This window comes from Zootoca vivipara, chromosome 4 (genome assembly GCF_965207765.1).
Source record: "Zootoca vivipara chromosome 4, rZooViv2.hap1.1, whole genome shotgun sequence".
In the NCBI taxonomy this organism is placed as follows: Eukaryota; Metazoa; Chordata; class Lepidosauria; order Squamata; family Lacertidae; genus Zootoca; species Zootoca vivipara.
In genome coordinates, this window is record NC_142587.1 from 87,464,675 (window position 1) to 87,485,102 (window position 20,428).

Sequence of the window (20,428 nt, forward strand, 5' to 3'; positions counted from 1 at the left end):
CACAAGGAGAGCTGCTGGATCAGGCCAATGGCCCATCTTTCCCAGCATCCTGTTCTCACAGTGGCCAACCAGGTGCTTGTTGGAAATCTGGAAGCAGGACCTGAGTGGAACAGCACTCTCCCCTCCTGTGATTTCCAGCAACTGGCAATCAGCGGCACAGTGGCTCTGACAGCAGAGGCTTAACATGGACACTGTGGCTAGTAGCCATTGATAGCCTTATCCTCCCATTATTTTCCCCCGATCTTCTTTCAAAGCCATCCAAGCTGTTGGTCATCACTGCCTCCTGTAGGGTCAAGGTCCATAGTTTATGCGCTACTAGGAGAAGGATTTTCTTCTGTCTTTCCTGAATCTTCCAACATTCAGCTGACTCCAAAAGAGCAGGGTTTTTTTACTGTATTTAATTTTTTTTATATTTAGGAGCTCACACTTAATAATTACTTAGCCCAATGAAGCATGGAGAGGTACAAAGCAGGAGAGTGACAATGAGTGTGAGGAGGTATCACCCATTTTCTGTTTTGTAATCAATTTAATTTTTAAAAAATTAAATTTTGTAATTAATTTAATTTGTAATTAATTAATTTCTCTAATCATTGTACATTTCTGGCAGGAAATGCCACCACAGCAGCTGATTTGGAACTTTCACTTTGAGCTGTATGGACTTCTTAAAATAGAAGATTTGCATTAACTGAAACAGGCTTCTCAGCACTTTCACCCTTATCTCTTCCTTAATTTTGTGGTCGTGAGTGTGTTTTCAAATATTTGCTAGCTGATTTAACTTGGTGTGGACAAAGAGGAATCTGATGCAAGTGAGCTCACTAAAAGTATTGCCAGAGCGTTGCTGGACTCAGCAAAATGCTTGTCAGATCGCAGACTGGAGCTGGTAAATTCTGTATTCTGCAGTGTTACTTTTGCAACATCAGTTCTTAAGAATGATGCATTTTTAGTAATTCAGTCAAATGTGGTCACAATGGCACCATTGCTTCCTATAACTTTTTTGAATCTTGGTTCTAAGAGATTCCCAGCAGTATAGATCGGCTGCAATGGTATTATTTTAAAACATTACTTATAAGGTTCCACTGGCTCCGCAAGATAAAACAGAAGAAATTTTTCAACTTCCCCACAATTTAACTTATTAAATTTAAGTCTCAGGTTAGGGGAATCCCACTTTCTATTATTATCCAAGCCTGCAGTTCCCTGAATTCACAACTACATTTTCATTTTATTTCTTAGTAAGTCCTTATGGAACCAAATCCCGAAAACAGAAGATATGAAACGAGGAGAAATACAAGAGGAAAAGAACCAGTAGCCAAATCTCGGATTGACTGGCAGCGAACTAAGAGAAGTAGTATATTGATTAATAGCGAGGAAGAGAGTGACGAAATTACATCAGCATCAGAAAAAGAACTTGAAACCAGTTCAGATGATGATTCAGATGAGAGAGAGAAAGGTGAACCCATACACAATGACGATAAAGATGAAACTTCGGTTAACGCAGGTGGCCTTCCAGATGTTGAGACGGGTGGTGATTGTGCAGCAGTAGAGGACGCAGATGAAGAAAGCATCAACCTTGGGAAACGCAAGAAGTCTCGGAGAACTGTACTGTATGACAGCGACGATAGTGACAGCGAGATTGTTAGGAAAGTGTTTGCCAAACGCAGTTGCATAATCGACGAGAACGACTTGTCCGCTGAACACACATCACCTGCAGAAAAAGAAGCAAAGAGAAAACAAGACAGGCTAATGAAACTGCAGGAACTTTCCCGACGGCAATCTACTCGAGGTTCCGGCCTCAGTGAATGTCATGAGGTACATTTTTTATTCATTTGCAGAATGTATCATCGTGCTTGCTGTTCTCGTGCAGATTTGGTGCTTGTGAGAACTTTTGTTGGAAAATGCTAAAAGTAAAAAGGAACTGCTGCTACTTATTGCAGGAACTCATACAGTATACCGGTACTACTAGACCCAGTCCCTGAACCAGAAATAATATTGACTTGGCTCTGGTTTTGTTATGGCAATAACTTTACTGAAAACAGGAAGGTGACTGACCTGCATTTTGGCTTCTACTTCCCAAGCTAGGACAAGTTATCTGAAATTATACAGGCACCTTTTTGCATCAAGGCAGTGATGCTAATTCAATTGTTGAACGTAGTCATGGACTATTACCCTACCTTGGGTGGTGATGGGTGTTTGGGAGCGGTTTTCCAGTGCTTTTAAAAGTGTGTGTGTGTGTGTGTAAAATACCATATGCTTCAAACCACTTGAAGCATGTGTTGTGTTGAGCTATTTCAATTACAGTGGTGCCTCGCTAGACGAAATTAATTCGTTCCACGGGTCTTTTCTTATAGCGAAAAATTCGTCTAGCGAATCCCATAGGAATGCACTGATTTTTTTTCGACTTTTTTTTTGCCCATAGGAACGCATTAATTGAATTTCAATGCATTCCTATGGGAAACTGCGATTCGCTAGACGAAATTTTCGTAAAACGCATTCGTCTAGCGCAGTGTTTCCCAACCTTGTGCCTCCAGATGTTTTGAGACTACAATTCCCATCATCCCTAGCTAGCAAGACCAGTGGTCATGAATGATGGGAATTGTAGTCCGAAAACAACTGGGTCATTCCATTGTCACGGGTGGGACACTTGGACCATGTTTTTTGGTATTCACACATGTGTAAGAATGTAAATATACATAAAAATTAACAACCAAAATTTGAACTATGTTCTTAATAAGATACTGAACATTTTACTAATTTTTTATTATTTTTATGGATATTTTTGACAATTTTATTAAATGTTAAAGTATTGTCACGGGTGGGACAAAAAAAGGACATGGAGCTTGAGATAAGTTTGATTTATGGAAAAACTCTGTGAGTTGGGAGGTGAATCAATTATAAACTCAGCATATCTGTTTAAATCAATGTTTATTGGTTACAACTATGCAATCAGAAATTTAGGTTAAGAAATTTAATGATACAAAATTAAGGGAAAAATGCTGTCACGGGTGGGACAATGAAATGTCACGGGTGGGACGCGTCTGGCATACACTCGATTTAACATACAATTAAGGTTGTTAAAAATGGAATAATTACAAAAAACCTTTTGCTATTACTATACTTACTATCTACCATAGCCTACAAAGTATAATGTTGTATTTACTAAAATTAAAATCTATTAAAAAATATTTTCTTCTAGTCCATCTCTGGGCCAATCAACCACTTTCAAACACATCTACATTTTCAGTAAATTCATAAAAAATGTTCCTTCTGACTCGTTTAACATTAGGTTGGGGTAAGATACTAAGAATATGTTCAAACTGCACATATGATATGTCTTTTTCATCAACTTGAAACAGCTTTCCAGAATTGTTAACTGCTCGCATACACATCACCTTGACTTCTCCATCATCTTCAACATTACTTTGGCATATTGCAGCATATCTATATTTAGTAGGCCTGGTTCTTTGTCTTTTTGTAGTTGTTTCAAATTCAACTAAAACATATGTCCCAATAGTCACTCCATCAACGAACGGCTTCACTCCAACCACCGGCACATCTGTTTCATTTGTACAACTTGCTACACCATCTTGTTTTTCTGTGTCACTATCAGAATCTCTGTAAACATCAGAAACTTTTAACTTGAACAGTTCTGTGAAGACTACGTGGGTGGACTTTTGAAAAGAAGGTCCATAAACTAAACTTCTTTTGCCTTTAGCTTTAAAAAAATGGTTGGACTGCACGTTTGGAATCTTCCTCACCAAAGTCCAGCGCTCATCTAGCATCGCCATATTTGCACTGATATCAGTAGGTGTTAAAAGGACAAACTTCACTCTTGGTACTGCTTTTTCAGCACATTTAACAAAATCTGAGACTGAATTGATTACTACTCTCCTTTGTTTCACTGCATTCCAAACTGCTTGCTTAGTTAATCCACCAATCCCATCCACGGCACCCTTGCCGTGGGATGTAGCAAAAAAAACCCATTCCCCATCAACACCAAAGTCTTCAGGCATAAAACACAGATTGGACAGTGTGTACTTATTTTTGAACTGACCAGCACACCCGTCAGAAAAGATTTTGACCTTTGTCAGTCTGTTAAATTCTTTCTTAAGTTCTTCAATTATGGCTTTTAGGCATGCATATACTGAGTATTTGTCGTGGGTTAAGTGATCCGAAACCATGGCAAAAGAACGTACTTTGCCTTGAGTCCAAGCGCAACCAGTAAATACTGTGATTTGGTTGTGGGTCCAGTGTGCACTTTGGATTTCATCTTGCGATGTTGCCAAATAGTTTTCAGCAAAATCCACTTGAAGAATCACCTCATCATCAGCTACTGTGTCCTTCATATTTTTGAAAGCTTTAGCTTGTAATCGCTTTACAAAGAAGTGCTTCTTAAATTTACTAAATTGATTTTGTAGCTCATTGACAGCTTCTTCTATGGTTCCTTTTGCTTCAAAAACCTTAGGCCGGCTAGAACAGTCATCTTTCCATTGCTTCCAGAAAATCTCAGACGACATGTTTAAGTCTTCATCAATTAGGGTGTGCAAATTAAGTACACACTTTTTGCATTCACCATTCATGCATTTTTCATTTTCCAAATCACAACAAGTAAGGCTCAAAAGATCAGAATGTGTGGAAGGGAAAAAAATGTCTTTCCTACTTATGGCTTCAATTAGGAAATTGAAATTAGCGTGGTATTTGCAAACGCAAACATTGTGTGGCATTTGAGAAGCTAAGTCAATATTTTTAGGCCTCAGTTCATAAAATTTTGATTTGCTGATTTCAACTGTTGGGTTATCAATCTTAAATAAGGCATAGGCCTCTTGGACTGTCATATTCATATGCCGCTTTTGGATTTTGATTCTTTTTCCACTTGTTGGATCTTTAATAGATTTGACATCCTTAATTCCTGGTGCCTGCCTGCTAATATCATCTGAATTATAAAACTCATGGACCTTTGAGATATTATCTTGTGAAATAATAGAACTTTTGGTGTTCTGTTTAGGGCTTTTATCAAATAGTGTTTTTGGCGCTTGAGGTGAACTCTCATACACAAGCTTTCGTAACACGGCTATTCTTTTCCGTGGACTTAATGGCAACACTCTTTTAACTTTGGTAACAGCCTTTCCAAGAAATTGTGGGCATTTAAATGACCCAATCTCTGGAATAGTAGTGTCGCCAATTGGCCTAGATTCTTTTTCTTTTATCTTTTGTCTGTACTTTCTTTTGCGCTCAGTTTCTTTCCGTCTGTATTCCATAAGTGATTTTGCAGACAAATTCTTTACCAACTTCATCTTTTCTCGCCTCTTCTTATCTCTGACCCTCTCCTTTTCTTTGAAGCTTTCACATTTGTTTTTATCTTGTTTTAGTTTTTCACGCAGCTTTCTCATACGTTCTGCAGATGTAGTCTTTCCCATTTTGTGTATTGATTCAAAGGTTATATTATCTGTATTACTGTATGTATTCGCATTAGGGTAAAGTAACGGTAACTGCCTTTATGTTCCAGAAGGAACAGCTACTATTGGTTCATTCAAGCAGCTGCATTTGGCTCCTTAGTCTTATTGGTTTCCACCAAAAGGCAGCTTTGTGATTGCTTGAGATTGTTCCCTCCAAAATGTATCCCTTTCTAGCTAGTTCCCCTCTCCTCAGTCCCTCAGTCTTGTTTGCCAGAATAAAGAATTGTTACATGAGGAATCTGTCTCCTGTCTGCAGAGAGCTGAAATCACTTGCTGAAATCACTAACTCAAGCTACAACAGTAAAACAAGTTGAAAACTGTCACGGGTGGGACAGAAAAAGAATTATTAAAATTTCATGGTGTTTACATTAATTAACTGCATTTTTATTATTGATAGGTGTGTTATACTCTAATACATACTCCCACAATAAAACAAACATAACCTATAAATTAGTTTTATCACAAAATAAACTTTTGTACCTTTTGCTGTCACGGGTGGGACACTGAAACAGCATCCCATTCAATAATAAAAATAAAATAGAAATAACTTACCTATTTAAAAATTTTCAAGTCCAATGTGTAGACAAAGTTCTTCATTTTAATAATATACCAACAATGACAACCACAATTTTTGTTTATCTTTAGAAAATAATGCCAACCTAAATGAACAAAATTAAGCTACACAATCAGAAAAGCGATACTGAAACTTCAAGCTCAAATTTCTCATGAAAAAAATAATTTCAAATTCTTTTTTCCTTTGGAATATTGAACTTTAATATGTTTAGTTAATGAAACTATAAGTAAAATAAGTATATTTTAGAAATAATTTTTTTTTAATCAGGCTCATTTTTCACGGAATGGCCCAACTGGAGGCACAAGGTTGGGAAACACTGGTCTAGCGAGGCAAGCTCTGCTTGAAAAATCCTTTCGTTAAGCGGAAATTTGCGTTAAGCAGGGAATTCGTTAAGCGAGGCACCACTGTACTTTTGTTTGATTTGTTCATTGCAAAAAGCTGAAAGTCTGTAAATTTTGTTAATAAACCTGATTTGAAATGAGGGTTGAATAATTTCGACTGCAACTAAATGAACTGATCTGGACCCTGCACTCATCCTCTGATGCCCTTCTTCATGTGCCTCCTCTGCGAGAGGTCAGAAAGGTGGCAGCATGAGAAGCAGCCTTTTTTGCAGTGGCTTACCGTTTGTGATGCGGGTAGCGCTGTGGTCTAAACCACTGAGCCTAGGGCTTGCCGATCGGAAGGTCGGTGGTTCGAATCCCCACAACGGGACGAGCTCCTGTTTCTCGCTCCCAGCTCCTACCAACCTAGCAGTTCAAAAGCACGTCAAAGTGCAAGTAGATAAATAGGTACCGCTACAGCAGGAAGGTAAACAGTGTTTCCGTGTGCTGCTCTGGTTCACCAGAAGTGGCTTAGTCATGCTGGCCACATGACCTGGAAGCTGTATGCCAGCTCCCTCGGCCAATAAAGCGAGATGAGTGCCACAACCCCAGAGTCGGTCACGACTGGGCCTAATGGTCAGGGGTCCCTTTACCCTTTACTATTTGTGAATGCTGTCATCAGGGAGGCTTGCCTCACTCCTTCATTACATATCTTGAGGCGCTGGGTGAAAATGTTCCTCTTCTCCCAAGCCTTTGGCTGATTAAACCATCTATGGCCTTTTAAACTGGGGTTGGGGGGGTGTTGTTGTTTTTTTGTTATTATGTTATATAGTTTTGTGTGTTTATATTCTAAACTGCCCTGTAATCCTTGAATGATGGGCAATATGGAAAGTTAATTATTATTAAGAATATGTTATGGTAACACAAATGAATTTAAATAAAGGATTCAAATAAGCCTCTGCTTCTTAATGTCACCAGGATCCTGAAGAGGATGTGATAATAGAAGATGATTCTTGCCATTCATCTCTCACACCAGCTGAAATCAGTGATGCATCTGAGGTTGACAGTATGAAAGATTTCATAGTTGAGGAGGAGGAGGAAGAGTTGGAACAAGAAAACTCTGAGGAAGACAAGAGCCAGTCACAAAAGAAAAAGCAAGCTATGTCAGGCACATTGCTGCAGAAGTGCATTCCATCCTGTAAGGTTAAAATAAAAATCCTGTTAACATCACTTGTGTAGTGCCACAATACAACATTTATTAGAGCCCCACCAAACATTATTTTTTCCATGTAGGTAACTCATGTAAATCATCCGTCTGACAACCATGCCGGTACTGATATTTTTATTTCTTACAGTGGCCCATGTTGATCATTTTGTCCATTTCCAAAGAGTTGTAAAGGCGTTTCTCATCAACGCAGTTGACAATAACTTTTTGATGTCATTATATGGTGAGCAAATGTGGATTTTCTTAATCAAAAGCCTTTTTAATCACCTTTTTAAATTATTATTGAAGCAAATAAGTGTGCTACTATACGTTGCTTTGTGAAGCTAACCAAGCATATGACGATTTGATTTCCTCCTCTTTCCAACAGCAGGGAGAAGGCAAAAGAAGTATGCAAAAGAAATGTTGACTTCCCTTCGTTACTTCGACAATGATTTTGTTCAACCTCGTCTTGACAATTTAGTGGCGAGAAGTCGCTGGAAAGAACGTTATAAGGTATTGGGGTATTGTTCAATGTTCTTAAAAATTACTTTGATGAGGAAGTGCCTTTCAGATGTGCAGATGGCTTGAAGTTGATAGGGATAGCTAACACCATGTTATAGAAGATAGCATCAAAGTGAAACTGACAGGTTGGAACACTGGACTGAAAACTGATGGGAATTGGAAGAGGATGTATTAATTATATCTACTCCTCTATAGACCCATGTGTGTGGGTTAATGAACAAAGGAATATGACTGCAAACCTGTATTCAAAGTGCAGGGCTTAGCAGACTCTCCAATGGGGAAAAGCCTCAGGAAGAATTTAATTCTCATCGTTAGGCATTTTAGTGAAGTGTAAGAATACAGGTGATTAAACCTTTCTTTATCCTGTGTCAGCTGTGTGCAGCGGCAGACTTCCTTCCACCCATTTGTGCAATTAATAGACAATACACTTGCCTACTCTAATAATTAAGAGCTCTGTGGTCCTTAACCAAGCAGTTGAAATTAAACAGATAAATATATGAATGTTTAGTATTATTGAATTGCAATAGTTGATTCTGTGGAACAAGTGACCAGCAAAATTTCCAACCTGATATCTTTTTTCCAGGAACGGGTGGATAGTTATCCTGTCGTCCGCATAGTTTCGGGAAATGCAGAGCAACGTTCCTGTCAGGCCTGTGAACTGCAGAGGTACTGTAGGTTCACAGTGATTCTGTCAGGGAATTCGTACGATAGTAAGACAATGCAAGTAGACGACTTCATGTCACATGACAAGCAGGTAAATTTTGTTCCCAGGCTACAAAACTGCTAAGAACCAAAAATTTTAAATGCATTGCATAATTTTTTGTGTGACGTTGATGTTAATATTTTTTAGCCTCGTGCTTCTTTTTAGTCTACTTTTGAGTAATTGGTTTTTGGCAGTGGTTTCAAAGATTTCTGTGCTTGTATTAGTGGCTAAGTATATAATACCCGAAAATCCCAGATGGCTATGAGAAATTTCCTCTATAGTGCTTGTTTATAAACAAGCTGATCATAATGATATCCTTAAAACTACATTCTATCAAGAAGTACGGTATATAGCAAGCTTTACTATGAATAATTGATGTCTATACGCTAATTAATATACTTGCAAATAATAATCCTAACATAAAATTCTGTGTAATTTTTTTAAAAATTAGATTCATCTTCTCTGTGTGTGTATATCTAGATCTAGATATAATCTAGATGTAGAGATATAGTGTCAACAAGATAGTTCAGTTGGTTAGATCATGGTGCTGATAATGCCAAGGTTGCAGGTTTGATCCCCATATGGGGCAGCTGCATATCCTTGCATTGCAGGGGGTTGGATGAGATGATCCTCAGGTTCCCTTCCAACTGTACAATTCTATCCATTAGAGAGACCAAGGCTTACAGTATAACAGTACTGTAACTTGTATACTTGGCATATTATTTATCTGTGAAAAATCGTCCCTAAAACCTTGAACATCAGAATTCCCTATAAATCGACACTGCTTGGGTTGGTTTGACTATATGTGTAAACCGATCAATGGTTTATCTGACTTCATATATAAACCAAGTAGATAGCCTTAGATAGTTGTACAAATAAGTTAAGCATGGGAACTGAATTGGTGCACTCCAGAGTCTTTGATTTTGCAATGCGAGAATTATATACTTCCAAGAGTATTCTGTCAAACTCCAGTGGTGTGTTGACAACATCTGTTGTACATATGTGCAGTTTTAACTGGGCTAGTGTACCTGTGGGGCTCCTAATTTCATATTCCCTAACTTTCTCAAGTGGAGTGACTCTTTAGATTTACACTGGTGTGACTGTTCTACTGTATAAACCTAGGCTTTACAATGTTTATGTTCTATAACCAGGGTTTTTGTTTTTGTTTAAAACCTATTCCCTTGCAATTCAGCTAGTGTTGAACAGGGTATGCTTTGTGAATTACAGGTAATAAGTGCATACCAACAAAGAATTAATCCTTTTAATTTATTATTTCAAACATTTTGCAGCCCTGGTGGCACCGGTATTAGAACTGATTAAAGTGATCACCTCTGTGCCTTCCTGAATTGACATTCTTAGGGTAGCAGTGGAAAAAAAGGGTCAGTTTTCAGTGATGCCTTTAGAAAAGTGGCGAGTGTGGAAGTTAGATTCAGTTAGATATCGATAAATGTCCTGCTCAGGTTTTGTCATACCTTACTTGTTTAATTGATGAGACAATTGCTTTGCCCATTATTGCCCAAGACCTGCTCAGTAAAAGAGCTTTCCTTTTAATAATACAGGCGTTGAAGGTTGGCATTGTGTGTGGCGACCGTACTGAAGTTTATCACAACCTGAAACATTTTAAATACAAGCTGTATCAGAATTGCTGCTCTGTAATGACAAGCGACAGATTTCAGGACGCGCCAGTCAAAGATACAGTGAACAGAGTTTTCACACAGCGGTATAATGAAGGCTGGATTGAAGAGGTACAGTAGAATTGATTGTGCACAAATTTTGTTGCTTTGAAAGCAGGGGAAATTAATAATCAGTACAGCACTTAGTAAGGGATGTGGGTGGCGCTGTGGGTTAAACCACAGAGCCTAGGGCTTGCCGATCAGAAGGTTGGCAGTTTGAATCCCCGCAATGGGGTGAGCTCCTGTTGTTTGGTCCCAGCTCCTGCCAACCTAGCAGTTCGAAAGCACGTCAAAGTGCAAGTAGATTAATAGGTACCGCTCCAGCGGGAAGGTAAACAGCGTTTCCATGCGCTGCTCTGGTTCACCAGAAGCGGCTTAGTCATGCTGGCCACATGACCCGGAAGCTGTACGCCGGCTCCCTCGGCCAGTAAAGCGAGATGAGCTCCGCAACCCCAGAGTCGTCTGTGCCTGGACCTAATAGTCAGGGGTCCCTTTACCTTTACCTTTACCACACTTAGTATATTGTGGACACAACTGTTGGCCGTTCAGGTGTGGAGGGTGAAGAAAGTAAAGGGTAAATTTAAGTGCTCATAAAGTGCAGTTGCAGGAAAAGTTGACTGAAAGTAGCTCCTGCTTTGAAATTAGTCCAGCTGTACCTCCTTTAATGATTAATGGGATCATATTTCTGCTGGGAATACATGTACCAACATAATAATTGCCCAATGCCATGATCCTAGAAAGCAAGCCCTGTTTTTAAACCAATGAGATTTTGTTTAAAAGACTACAGAATATTCTGGACTTGTTTCCAATATTGTTAGTATGTCCTTTTGATTAGGCAGTGAACAAAAGGATAAAATTAGAGAGGGAGCCTTGTATAGAGGTTGCTGCATCCTCTCTGATCCTGGCAAGTGTGCCACTTTGTTCAGACTCCTTGCTAGGCTTTATTTAACCTGCTAAAAGTATGTCATACTGCTACTTTCACTACTTCAGCAAATTTAAAGACTAGAGTACAGCAGTTTGCTTTTTAAAAAGCTTTCTCTAGCAGGCAGCTTTATATTATTAAAAGAAATAAAGTCCTAGGGGTCAAGATTGCTCCTTTCTGGGAGAATTTTAAGACCAGCTGTAGCAGGTATTGCAAAAGGTATATTTAGATCAATATAGGCAGGTGTGGGATTTGTCTTGCATGAGCCTCTTCAATAAAGTTTCCAAAAGAGCAGGACTTGCACCCCTTTCACACTTGTATAAAAGGGATAATTTTGACAGGTGCAATCTTGTGTGATGTAACTATCAAAATTGTGCACTGTGCTGCTGTTAAAGCAGGGTATTCATTAGTGATCTGAAACCAATATACTGAAACCAGTATAGAAGCTAGGTTGTTGACTGGGACATACCACTGCCAACATGCAGTATAAGGCTTCTGCTGAGGGAGCTGCACTGGCTGTCAATAGGCTACCACAGGCACAGGCAAACTCGGCCCTCCAGATGTTTTAGGACTACAACTCCCATCATCCCTAGCTAACAGGACCAGTGGCCAGGGATGATGGGAATTGTAGTCCCAAAACATCTGGAGGGCTGAGTTTGCCTATGCCTGGGCTACCAATTTTTTAATTGGTTTATAGGTGTTCAAATGAAATTTAAAAGGGACATCAAAAGTTCCACCTTTAATTTAGGTCTGCTAAAATGACACTTTGTTTTCTTTTGTTTGAAGCAATATTCTGAACTTCAGAGCTGCATGGAAAGTGCAGAAAACTTCCAAGATGAGAAAATAGACTGAGTATGTCGTCATTTTTTTTAAAAAAAGAAGACATCTACTTGCAAACATGCTTTCCCTTGACTCGTGATAGTATTTGAAGATCATGCTGCGTTCCAGCTGGTTTTTTTTCTACTGCAAGACAATCAATGTGCCTGCATGTTGTTATGGATACTAATAAGTTAATGTGTATTTTTTTTTTCATGGTTCATTTTAATTATCAAAATAATCATCTAAGGACATTTTTATAGTGGAAGTCATCTCTTCTGTGTTCTTGAACACCAGGCAGCTCAGCTTAATGATGTAAAATGAAAAACAGTCTCTGAATAACCCGGGTGTTCATTCAGGAAATGAAATTTTATGTGCAGTGATGCCCAGGTGAATTGTACCAGTGTATGAAAAATGCTTGGCTTCAATTCTTTTTGAAAGAGGAAAGGTCTACATGGTGAGAAGCCCAAAGCTGTAATATGCATACTATTTTCCCAGCACAGTGTTTAAAACCAGCTGTAAACCAGGTCCATTCCCACTCCCCAGGACACAGAGCAGTAACAAATTAGCTCTCTAAAACCAACAGGCCATCATTGTTTATGCATCCTGGAGACCCAGAATTCATGGACTTGCATTTAGCCGGCTGAGCGGTAAAAAAAATAAATATATTTGCACTGCTAACAATATCAGTTTTCCATTTCTGTAGCATTTGGAAAGGAAGATGCTTTACAAGACTGGTATGCAGAGGCTTCTGCTCATTCCGTACGTGATACCCAGTTGGGTCTGTTTCCATTTTGAACTGTGAGACGAAGAATATGATGAATGCTCACTTCATCAGCTTGACACTGACTGTTCGATAGCAGCTTCAGTTAGACTACTGGCAAGTGGGGTCTGCAAAACAGTCTTAAAGTGTGCAATGATCATGCTCAGGGTTCCAGCAATGCCCTTTTCCAGGATTCACATGCATATACTATTTTCTGGGTTCCCCTGCTCCATCCGTCAACTAATATTCTATAGCAGGTATCCCCAAACTAAGGCCCGGGGGCCGAATGCGGCCCAATTGCCTTCTAAATCCGGCCCGCGGACGGTCCGGGAATCAGCATGTTTTTACATGAGTAGAATGTGTCCTTTTATTTAAAATGCATCTCTGGGTTATTTGTGGGGCATAGGAATCCGTTCATATTTTCCCCCCAAAATATAGTCTGGCCCCCCCCCACAAGGTCTGAGGGACAGTGGACCAGCCCCCTGCTGAAAAAGTTTGCTGACCCCTGTTCTATAGCTACTGAGCATGCTTGGTCCTCATTGGGCTGTTTCAGGTTTGTTTCACTCACTTTAGTGTCTTCCCCACTGCCCTGTTTATTTTATTTTCCTCGTTCTGAAAACCGTGGACCTTTCCCAAGCCTGCTGCACAAGGATCCACACTTGGAAAATGCTTTTGCTCTTAAGTGTGTATGAGATGATGGCCCGGTGCATACTTCAGAGGATTTCAGAGTTCACTCAGAGCAACCTTCCTGTATATTAACTTGGATAGGTGAGTTGGGCAGCCTTGATATATATAAATTACAGATCAGAGACACATCCAGTTTTCGATTGTGGGCAATGTGAAGAGTAGGGAGCCTCTGACCTCTGATTCAGACATACAGTAAGTTGGGGTCTTTAATGAACAGGTGTACTTTCTTCCTCTCCAATAAGCTGAATAGATGGTGTTTCTGCTCTGTTCATTTCCACGTGTCACCTTAGGTAAGGACAGAAAGGCTATAGCTCAGTGGTAATCTTATTTTGCATGCAAAAGGTCTCAGGATCAACCCCCAGCATCTCCAGGTAGGACTAGGAGGCCTCTGTCTGAAACCTTTGGGAGCTGCTGCTAGTACTGAGCTAGATGGACCAATGGCCTGACTTGATCTGAGTCAACTTCCTGCATCTATTATAACTTTGGGCTTCAGATGTGAATGGAAACCTCCACGTTGGGAAGCAGCGATAATCCGAGAACAAACTTTCATTTTCCTTGTGGGCTTCCTAGTGGCATCTGTCTGGAAACAGAACATTGGACTACCTGGATCTTTAGTCTGAGCATATAAGGCGATTCCTATAGTATGTTCATCATCTACTCGCCAGGTAAACTCCAAGTCACCCAGTCAACCGGAGCTCTTATCAGGTGCAGCAGGGCAGCAGCAGTTAAGGGGGTATGAAAGGCGAGGCTAAGGGACAGTGGGAAAGGCAAGTGCACAGACTCTCTGTGTGCAACTCCTTAATGCATTCAGGTTTATTGCGATGAGTAAAAGTAAAGTTTGGGTGCAGTGTTAACATTCTTAAGGCTCTGGTTCGCTTTAACAGCTTGGCTGTGCCTGCTGTGTTGGACAAAGTTGTTCATAAACCCCACCCATGTTTGCACTTGGTAAATAGAAGCATATTAAGTGTAAGGAAACGGAAAATATATGAATCAAGTTCTCTTCGCATAAACGTGGGAGTTTTCACACCTTAAGAGAGCAAGCCATCCTGTGATACGATCAAGTTTCTCCTAGCTTTTGAATTGCAGAGGAAAGCTGCTCCCCTTCATTCTTGTCATGGTGTCTTTCGCTATCCTGACACACCACCTTTTCAAAATCAACCATAACTTAGGCTTGTACTCTACATAAAGCTGTAAAATAAACTATTCTTTCACTATGTCCCATCCGTCTCTTGCCTGCCTATTCCCCTAACTGCTTCATGCATTTGGGGTTGACCTGCCAGCCTGCAAGCGTAGCTGGTAAATTAACAAGGAAGGAGGACAGAGGCTTAACAGTTCACCTACAGGCACTTTTGAGGCTGGTTGTACCCAAATTGGTCTGGGAAAGGAAAAAAACAAGCCTACTCTCCTTCACAAGTGTCCTTTGGGGGTTAGGTTTTGACCACCACCGACACTGAGTACTGTCCATAGCTGCCAAGTCTCCCGTATTCCCCGGGAAATCCCCGTTTTTCCAGCTGTCCCTAGCTGAAAAAACGGAATTTTTTTTTGTTTTTCCCCGGTTTATTCTGGCGCAGCGGCCATTTTGGAACTGGGCGGAGCATGCTCAGAAGCGACTTTTGATGCTGCTCTGCCCAGTTCCAAAATGGCTGCAGTGTGACTTCTGGCACAGTGGCCATTTTGGAACTGGGCAAAGCAGCATCAAAAGTCACTTCTGAGCATGCTCCTCCCAGTTCCAAAATGGCAGCAGCGCTACTTCCGGTCTGCTACTTCCGCCCGGTCCCTTATTTCTCCGACAGCAACTTGGCAGGTTTGGTACTGTCATGTATTGTGCTTTTGCATTTACAGGCAGCAAAATCGGTTTCTCAAATAGAGGCTGTGGATTAAAAGCTGCAGGCTTGCTTTAGGAAGCCCTCCTACCTTGCAGGTGGAAGGCTTGCTGCTGCTTCTAATGAGTGTTTCTTCCATCTCTTAAACAGGCTCGGTCATCAGCAATATGATATATGGGTGCATGTAAAGTTTTGGAGATCAAATGTCTTTTCAAAAGCATCTTGTGTTTTGTGCCAAACAGCTGAAAAACATTAAATGCTCCAGCATCTTTTTCAGGAAAAGCATATTCTCATTTCAGCAACCTCCAATAATGGATTTAAAAAGGAATGTGGGTAAACAACAAGCTTGCTGAAACATAATGTTAGAAAACGCTATCACTATGCAAACAGCTTGTGTGTACACATACATATACCCACATAGTATCATAAGCCCTAGTTTATGTAATTTATAAAATAATGGCTTCCAATGTTTAAGCAGTTATCTTGTTTGCTGAAGGTTTGTGGGTTGGGAATTAACGGGCCTGGCAGGAAAGTTAATGTGAAATTGCCTGCACCTTTTTTATCCAGTCTCCACTGCCATCTTCCAAGAGCTTGGCGGAAATTTTGCACAGGGAAGCCATTTGTGTGCACGCTGCACCTTGCTCTATCCTTCCAGGTGCGTGCACTATACCAGTGTTGCTATGCCCCCAAAGCACCTGGCAAGGTCCGATTCACATGTAGAGGAGCAGCCTAGGCTATGCTTCCTGGTGGCGCGTGGGCCTGTGTCGGGTTTTACTTCCAGGGGCACAGCGTCAGCGTTCTGAAATGCACATATCTCAGCACCCCCTGATTTGATCTTGAGTGCCCGAGCATAACGTGGGAAAGCGGGCTTTTTAAGTAAATGGAAGCTCGCTGCAACGAGAGGGTTTGGCCGGTAGGCGTCTCCTTGCCCTTCATTTCGGGGAACGGCGATTTTATTTTTTTCCGCGCAACGGTGCCAGCCTTCCGCCAGGGCTCCCCGTCAGTCTCATGCTTTGCTGCTGCTGCCGCCGCCGCCACTGCTCAGATTCTATGCGAGCACAATGAAATCCTGTGTATCTGCAACCCCCGCGCCGTGCAGTCGTAGCAGCCTGGCGGCTTAAAGCACGAGACAAGCAAAGGGAAAGGGGGAGGGGGGGAAGCATTGCAAGCTTTCTGCTCCCTTCTTAAACCGGCAAGTGCAGAGGGCAAGGCGGCAGCAGGAGCAGCAGCGACCACCACCGTCAAGCGCGCGTTGGAGAGACATTGCAACATCAGCAGCAGCAACAAAAACTCACCAGATCCCAAGTCTGGGAAGGAATGGAATATACAAATGCACCGAGGAAGCTCGCTGCATCGGACGGGTCTGGAGGCGGAGAGCTGGAAGTTTGTAAGTTTCGAGCTGGTTTGTGAATTAGCTGATCGTTGGGAGTCGTGATTTCTGCTTTACTCCCACCAACTCTTTCCCCTACCCGCCTCCTCTCTCTCCCCCGCCGCGTTCCTGGGTGCTTTGCTCAGCTTTTCTGGAAGTAGACAAAAAGGAGCACGAGGATGCGGGGAGGGCTTTTTGCATCGAGATCGGAGCTGGCCTTTTTCTGTGGCACGAGAAGGAGGGACACTTAAGGATCGCCAACCCTCCAAAGAAACAATCTACCCGTCCGCGTCTCCCAAGCATGGGTTGGATTCATTGGAGAACCGCGTCTGAACTTAATGACACCGGGAACCAGTAAGCCGTCCGCTTTTCTTTTTACTTAAAAGGAGATACTCTTTGAGCAGGAGCCTGTGCAAAAACAACAACAACCGGGTTTTAAAGACCGAGGTAGGCGAAAGAGAAAGCAACAAATATTAAAACTCTTCGGAATCGCTTCTCCCATCTCTGCGGCACCCAGCCAACGCGTCCCCCTGGAGCAGCGCATTCCGATCGCTGCTCTTGCGAGCAACTTCAGGGAAAGGAGGGCGGGGGAGCCCGGCGAACCTCGTGTCACCCGTCCGCACGACCCTTCCTCCACGCTCGCGCTCACTTTCACGCGTCCCTTTCTTTTTTGCGCTCAAGAGGAGAAGGGTGTGTGTGTGTGTGTGTGTCTTTCCATACCTTTTTTGCCAATTGGCTTTGGATATCTGCCTATTTATTATTTAAAAATTCTTCTTAAAATGCATTGCTATACAAACTTTGCGGCGATGATTTTAAGCAAGCCTTAATCAGACCTCGTGGTGGTGGTGGATTTTTTTAAAAAAAGGAAAGGGGAGGGGAAATTAACCCCTATCAGTTGTTTGCACCGCGATTTAAATGGCTGTTGCTTGCAAGTCTGCAGCCGCCCCTGCTGGCCAGCTTCGCCCCCCGCTGCTGAAGTCTGTTGCTTTGCTTGGGGACCTGTAAAAAGGATGGCGGTGGCGGCTACTTTGTAAAGAGCCCGCTGGACTAAATCGGGCAAGCGATCTGTCCCGGTTTGCCGGAGAGAGGAGCGCAAGATTCGCAGCAGTTCCGGAGAGAGGAGCCGGTTTCTGGTTCGAGTGAGGGTGGATCGACAACCCCTTTGCAAAAGAGCAGAGGGATTGAGCAGGGGTCTGAAGCTGCGGGGATGGGGGACACGGCTCCCCCTCAAGCCCCGGGTCTCCTGGGAGGAGGAGGAGGCGGCTCCGTGGCGGCGCCGCGGGTGCACAGCGCGATCGTTGAGCGGCTGCGGGCGCGCATCGCCATCTGCCGCCAGCACCACCTGAGCTGCGAGGGGCGCTACGAGCGGGGCCGGGCGGAGAGCTCGGGCCGCGAGCGGGAGAGCACCTTGCAACTCCTCAACCTGGTGCAACACGGCCAGGCGGCCAGGAAAGGAGGGAAGCACAGCAAGGCGGCGGCGGCAGCGGCCAATGGTCACAGCGGAGGCGGAGGCGGCATCGGGGCTTCGGCTCCTGCGAACGCTGCAGCGCCCCCACCGGCGGACTACTATCGCCAGCAGCTGATCAGCAACGGAACGACTGGTGGCAGAAGTGGGATCAACGGTGAGCAGCCCGGATCGGCCTCTGGAGGGGAGCAGAGGAACCCCGCGCTGATTGCGGTGAGTCTCGTTCGTTTCCTGGTTGCTTCAGCTTCCCTCCAAACATGCTCAGGGGGCAGCGATGGATTTAGGGCAGTTCCCCTGCACAGGGCTCTGAGCTGAGAGGGCACAAAATACTAATTTTTTTATTTATTTTTTAAAAACCAAACCTATATTTATTCGGGTACCTACTCGAGAAGATCCATTTCAAAAGTAACCGTACCAAAAGAAATTATTGTGAAAATAAGAAATATTTAGGGGGCGCCAAATTTTCTCCTCGCCCAGGGCACCATATTAGCAAATTCTGCCCCTGCGGGAGGGGAGTTGCAAGGGCTAAGTTTGGAAGGGTGGACCAATGGTCTCTCATATGTATGAGTTTTTTAAATTTCAAAATCTCATTTTGCATCGCCAACTTGCCCCCAATCCTCCATTTTTACAAGCCGTATCTCTGTTGTTAATGAGGCGTGCCATTAGATAGGCCCGGCTACCTGTTTCGTTTTGCGCACAAGCACATTGCTGTGTTCTCGGTCAGCAAGAGCGCAGGGTCACGCCCCTGAGGAGCTTACAACCTGAAATTTGACATAGGAGGGGAGACAACAGGGGAAGGTGTGTGGGGTGCAAGTGATCCTTTTAGCAGCCTGTAAGCGCAGACAAGGTATATTACTACCCCCATTTTGCAGATGAGAAGCTGAGGCAGAGAGAATAGTGGCTCACTTCAAAGACACTCTGGAACAGGCATAGGCAAACTCGGCGCTCCAGATGTTTTGGGACTACAATTCCCATCATCCCTGACCACTGGTCCTGTTAGCTAGGGATGATGGGAGTTGTAGTCCCAAAACATATGGAAGGCCGAGTTTGCCTATGCCTCCTTTGGAAGCTTATATTATTATGGTGATGCCCACTAACTTAGTTGGCTTTTTAGAAGGGGATTTTGGACAGATTAATAGTGGGTGATCTGTTTATCCGTGGCTATTGCCGTGCCACAACTGAATGGAACCTCCACATTCAGTAGCACTGTATCTATGAATACCAGACGCGGGGGAATGGCTGTTGGCTTCATGCAATTTTTTTCCCAGAGGGATCTGGCTGGATGCTGTTTGGAACAGGATGCTGAACTGAATCTGGTCTAGCTGGGTTTTTCTCATAGCCTCCTCGCTTCCTGCGATTGGGAGAGAGGGAGCTACACCTGTTTACTTTCTGCCTGCAGTGTATCTGTGGCTTTGGTCGTGGTGGTGGTGAGATTTAAGAACCCCAGAGAAAAGTATGAGACCCTATAAAGGTTAATTCAGCAGTTGGGACCCCCGTGTTGGATGAGTTCTGCTGGAGATCTGGAAACAAGGGGAAAACTGCATAATTGTTGGAAGAGGAGATGACGAGCCTTACGAATGTGGTTGGGCATCGGGTGCTGTTGACCTGGGTCTAAGTAAACATGGTGGTGGGTAAGTGATGGGTGAGCTGGCGTGGTTTGTCTACTAAAAAGAGGAGCATTACTTCTGTCTTGCTGGTTTCCTATATGCCTCTGGTTGACACTTGTAAGAACAGGATACTGGAATAAATATTTCTTTGTTGAAATCCAGCAGGACTCTGGTTAAGTGCGGCTTCCTTTAGTGCTATTCCCCTGCTTGTGGGTCATTACAGTAGTAGGATTCAGCAGGACTCATCCAGCTCTGGGATAGCTCAGTTGGTAGAACATGAGACTCTTCGTCTCAGGGTTGTGGGTTCAAGCCCCACATTGAGCAAAAGATTCCTGCACTGTAGGGGGTTGGACTAGATGACCCTTATGGTCCCTTGCAACTCTACAATTCTATCCTTTATTGCTTGTTTCACTGCTGCTTACTTACATCAAATATTATTTTGCTTCCGAAGTTCACAATCAAACCCTTTCCAACGCAGCTTCATTTTAAACATAGTATTTGGTGTATTTTATCCCCTAAAGTCCAACTTA

General features: G+C 42.7%; 2 protein-coding genes and 1 long non-coding RNA gene across 3 annotated transcripts in view; 2 read left to right on the forward strand and 1 right to left on the reverse strand.

Moving 5' to 3' along the window:
- Positions 1 to 1,195: 1,195 nt before the first annotated feature.
- Positions 1,196 to 16,888, reverse strand: LOC148686035 (uncharacterized). The gene is made up of 2 exons (XR_015949720.1): positions 16,753 to 16,888; positions 1,196 to 1,702 (listed from the first exon to the last, which is right to left on the reverse strand). It is a non-coding gene; the product is annotated as an uncharacterized LOC148686035 (long non-coding RNA).
- CCDC82 (coiled-coil domain containing 82) lies at positions 1,240 to 12,868 on the forward strand. The gene is made up of 7 exons (XM_035116595.3): positions 1,240 to 1,806; positions 7,323 to 7,542; positions 7,700 to 7,792; positions 7,937 to 8,061; positions 8,654 to 8,824; positions 10,333 to 10,518; positions 12,155 to 12,868. The coding sequence occupies exons 1-7, from the start codon at positions 1,240 to 1,242 to the stop codon at positions 12,218 to 12,220; spliced, it is 1,428 nt and encodes a 475-aa protein (XP_034972486.3). The 3' UTR covers positions 12,221 to 12,868.
- Positions 16,889 to 17,963: 1,075 nt separating the features above from the next.
- MAML2 (mastermind like transcriptional coactivator 2) overlaps positions 17,964 to 20,428 on the forward strand; it is a 145,013-nt gene continuing 142,548 nt past the window's right edge. The window contains exon 1 of the mRNA XM_035116594.3: positions 17,964 to 18,504. Within this exon, the coding sequence (XP_034972485.3) occupies positions 18,034 to 18,504 (471 nt within the window). The 5' untranslated portion in view covers positions 17,964 to 18,033. The remainder of the gene's footprint in view (positions 18,505 to 20,428) is intronic.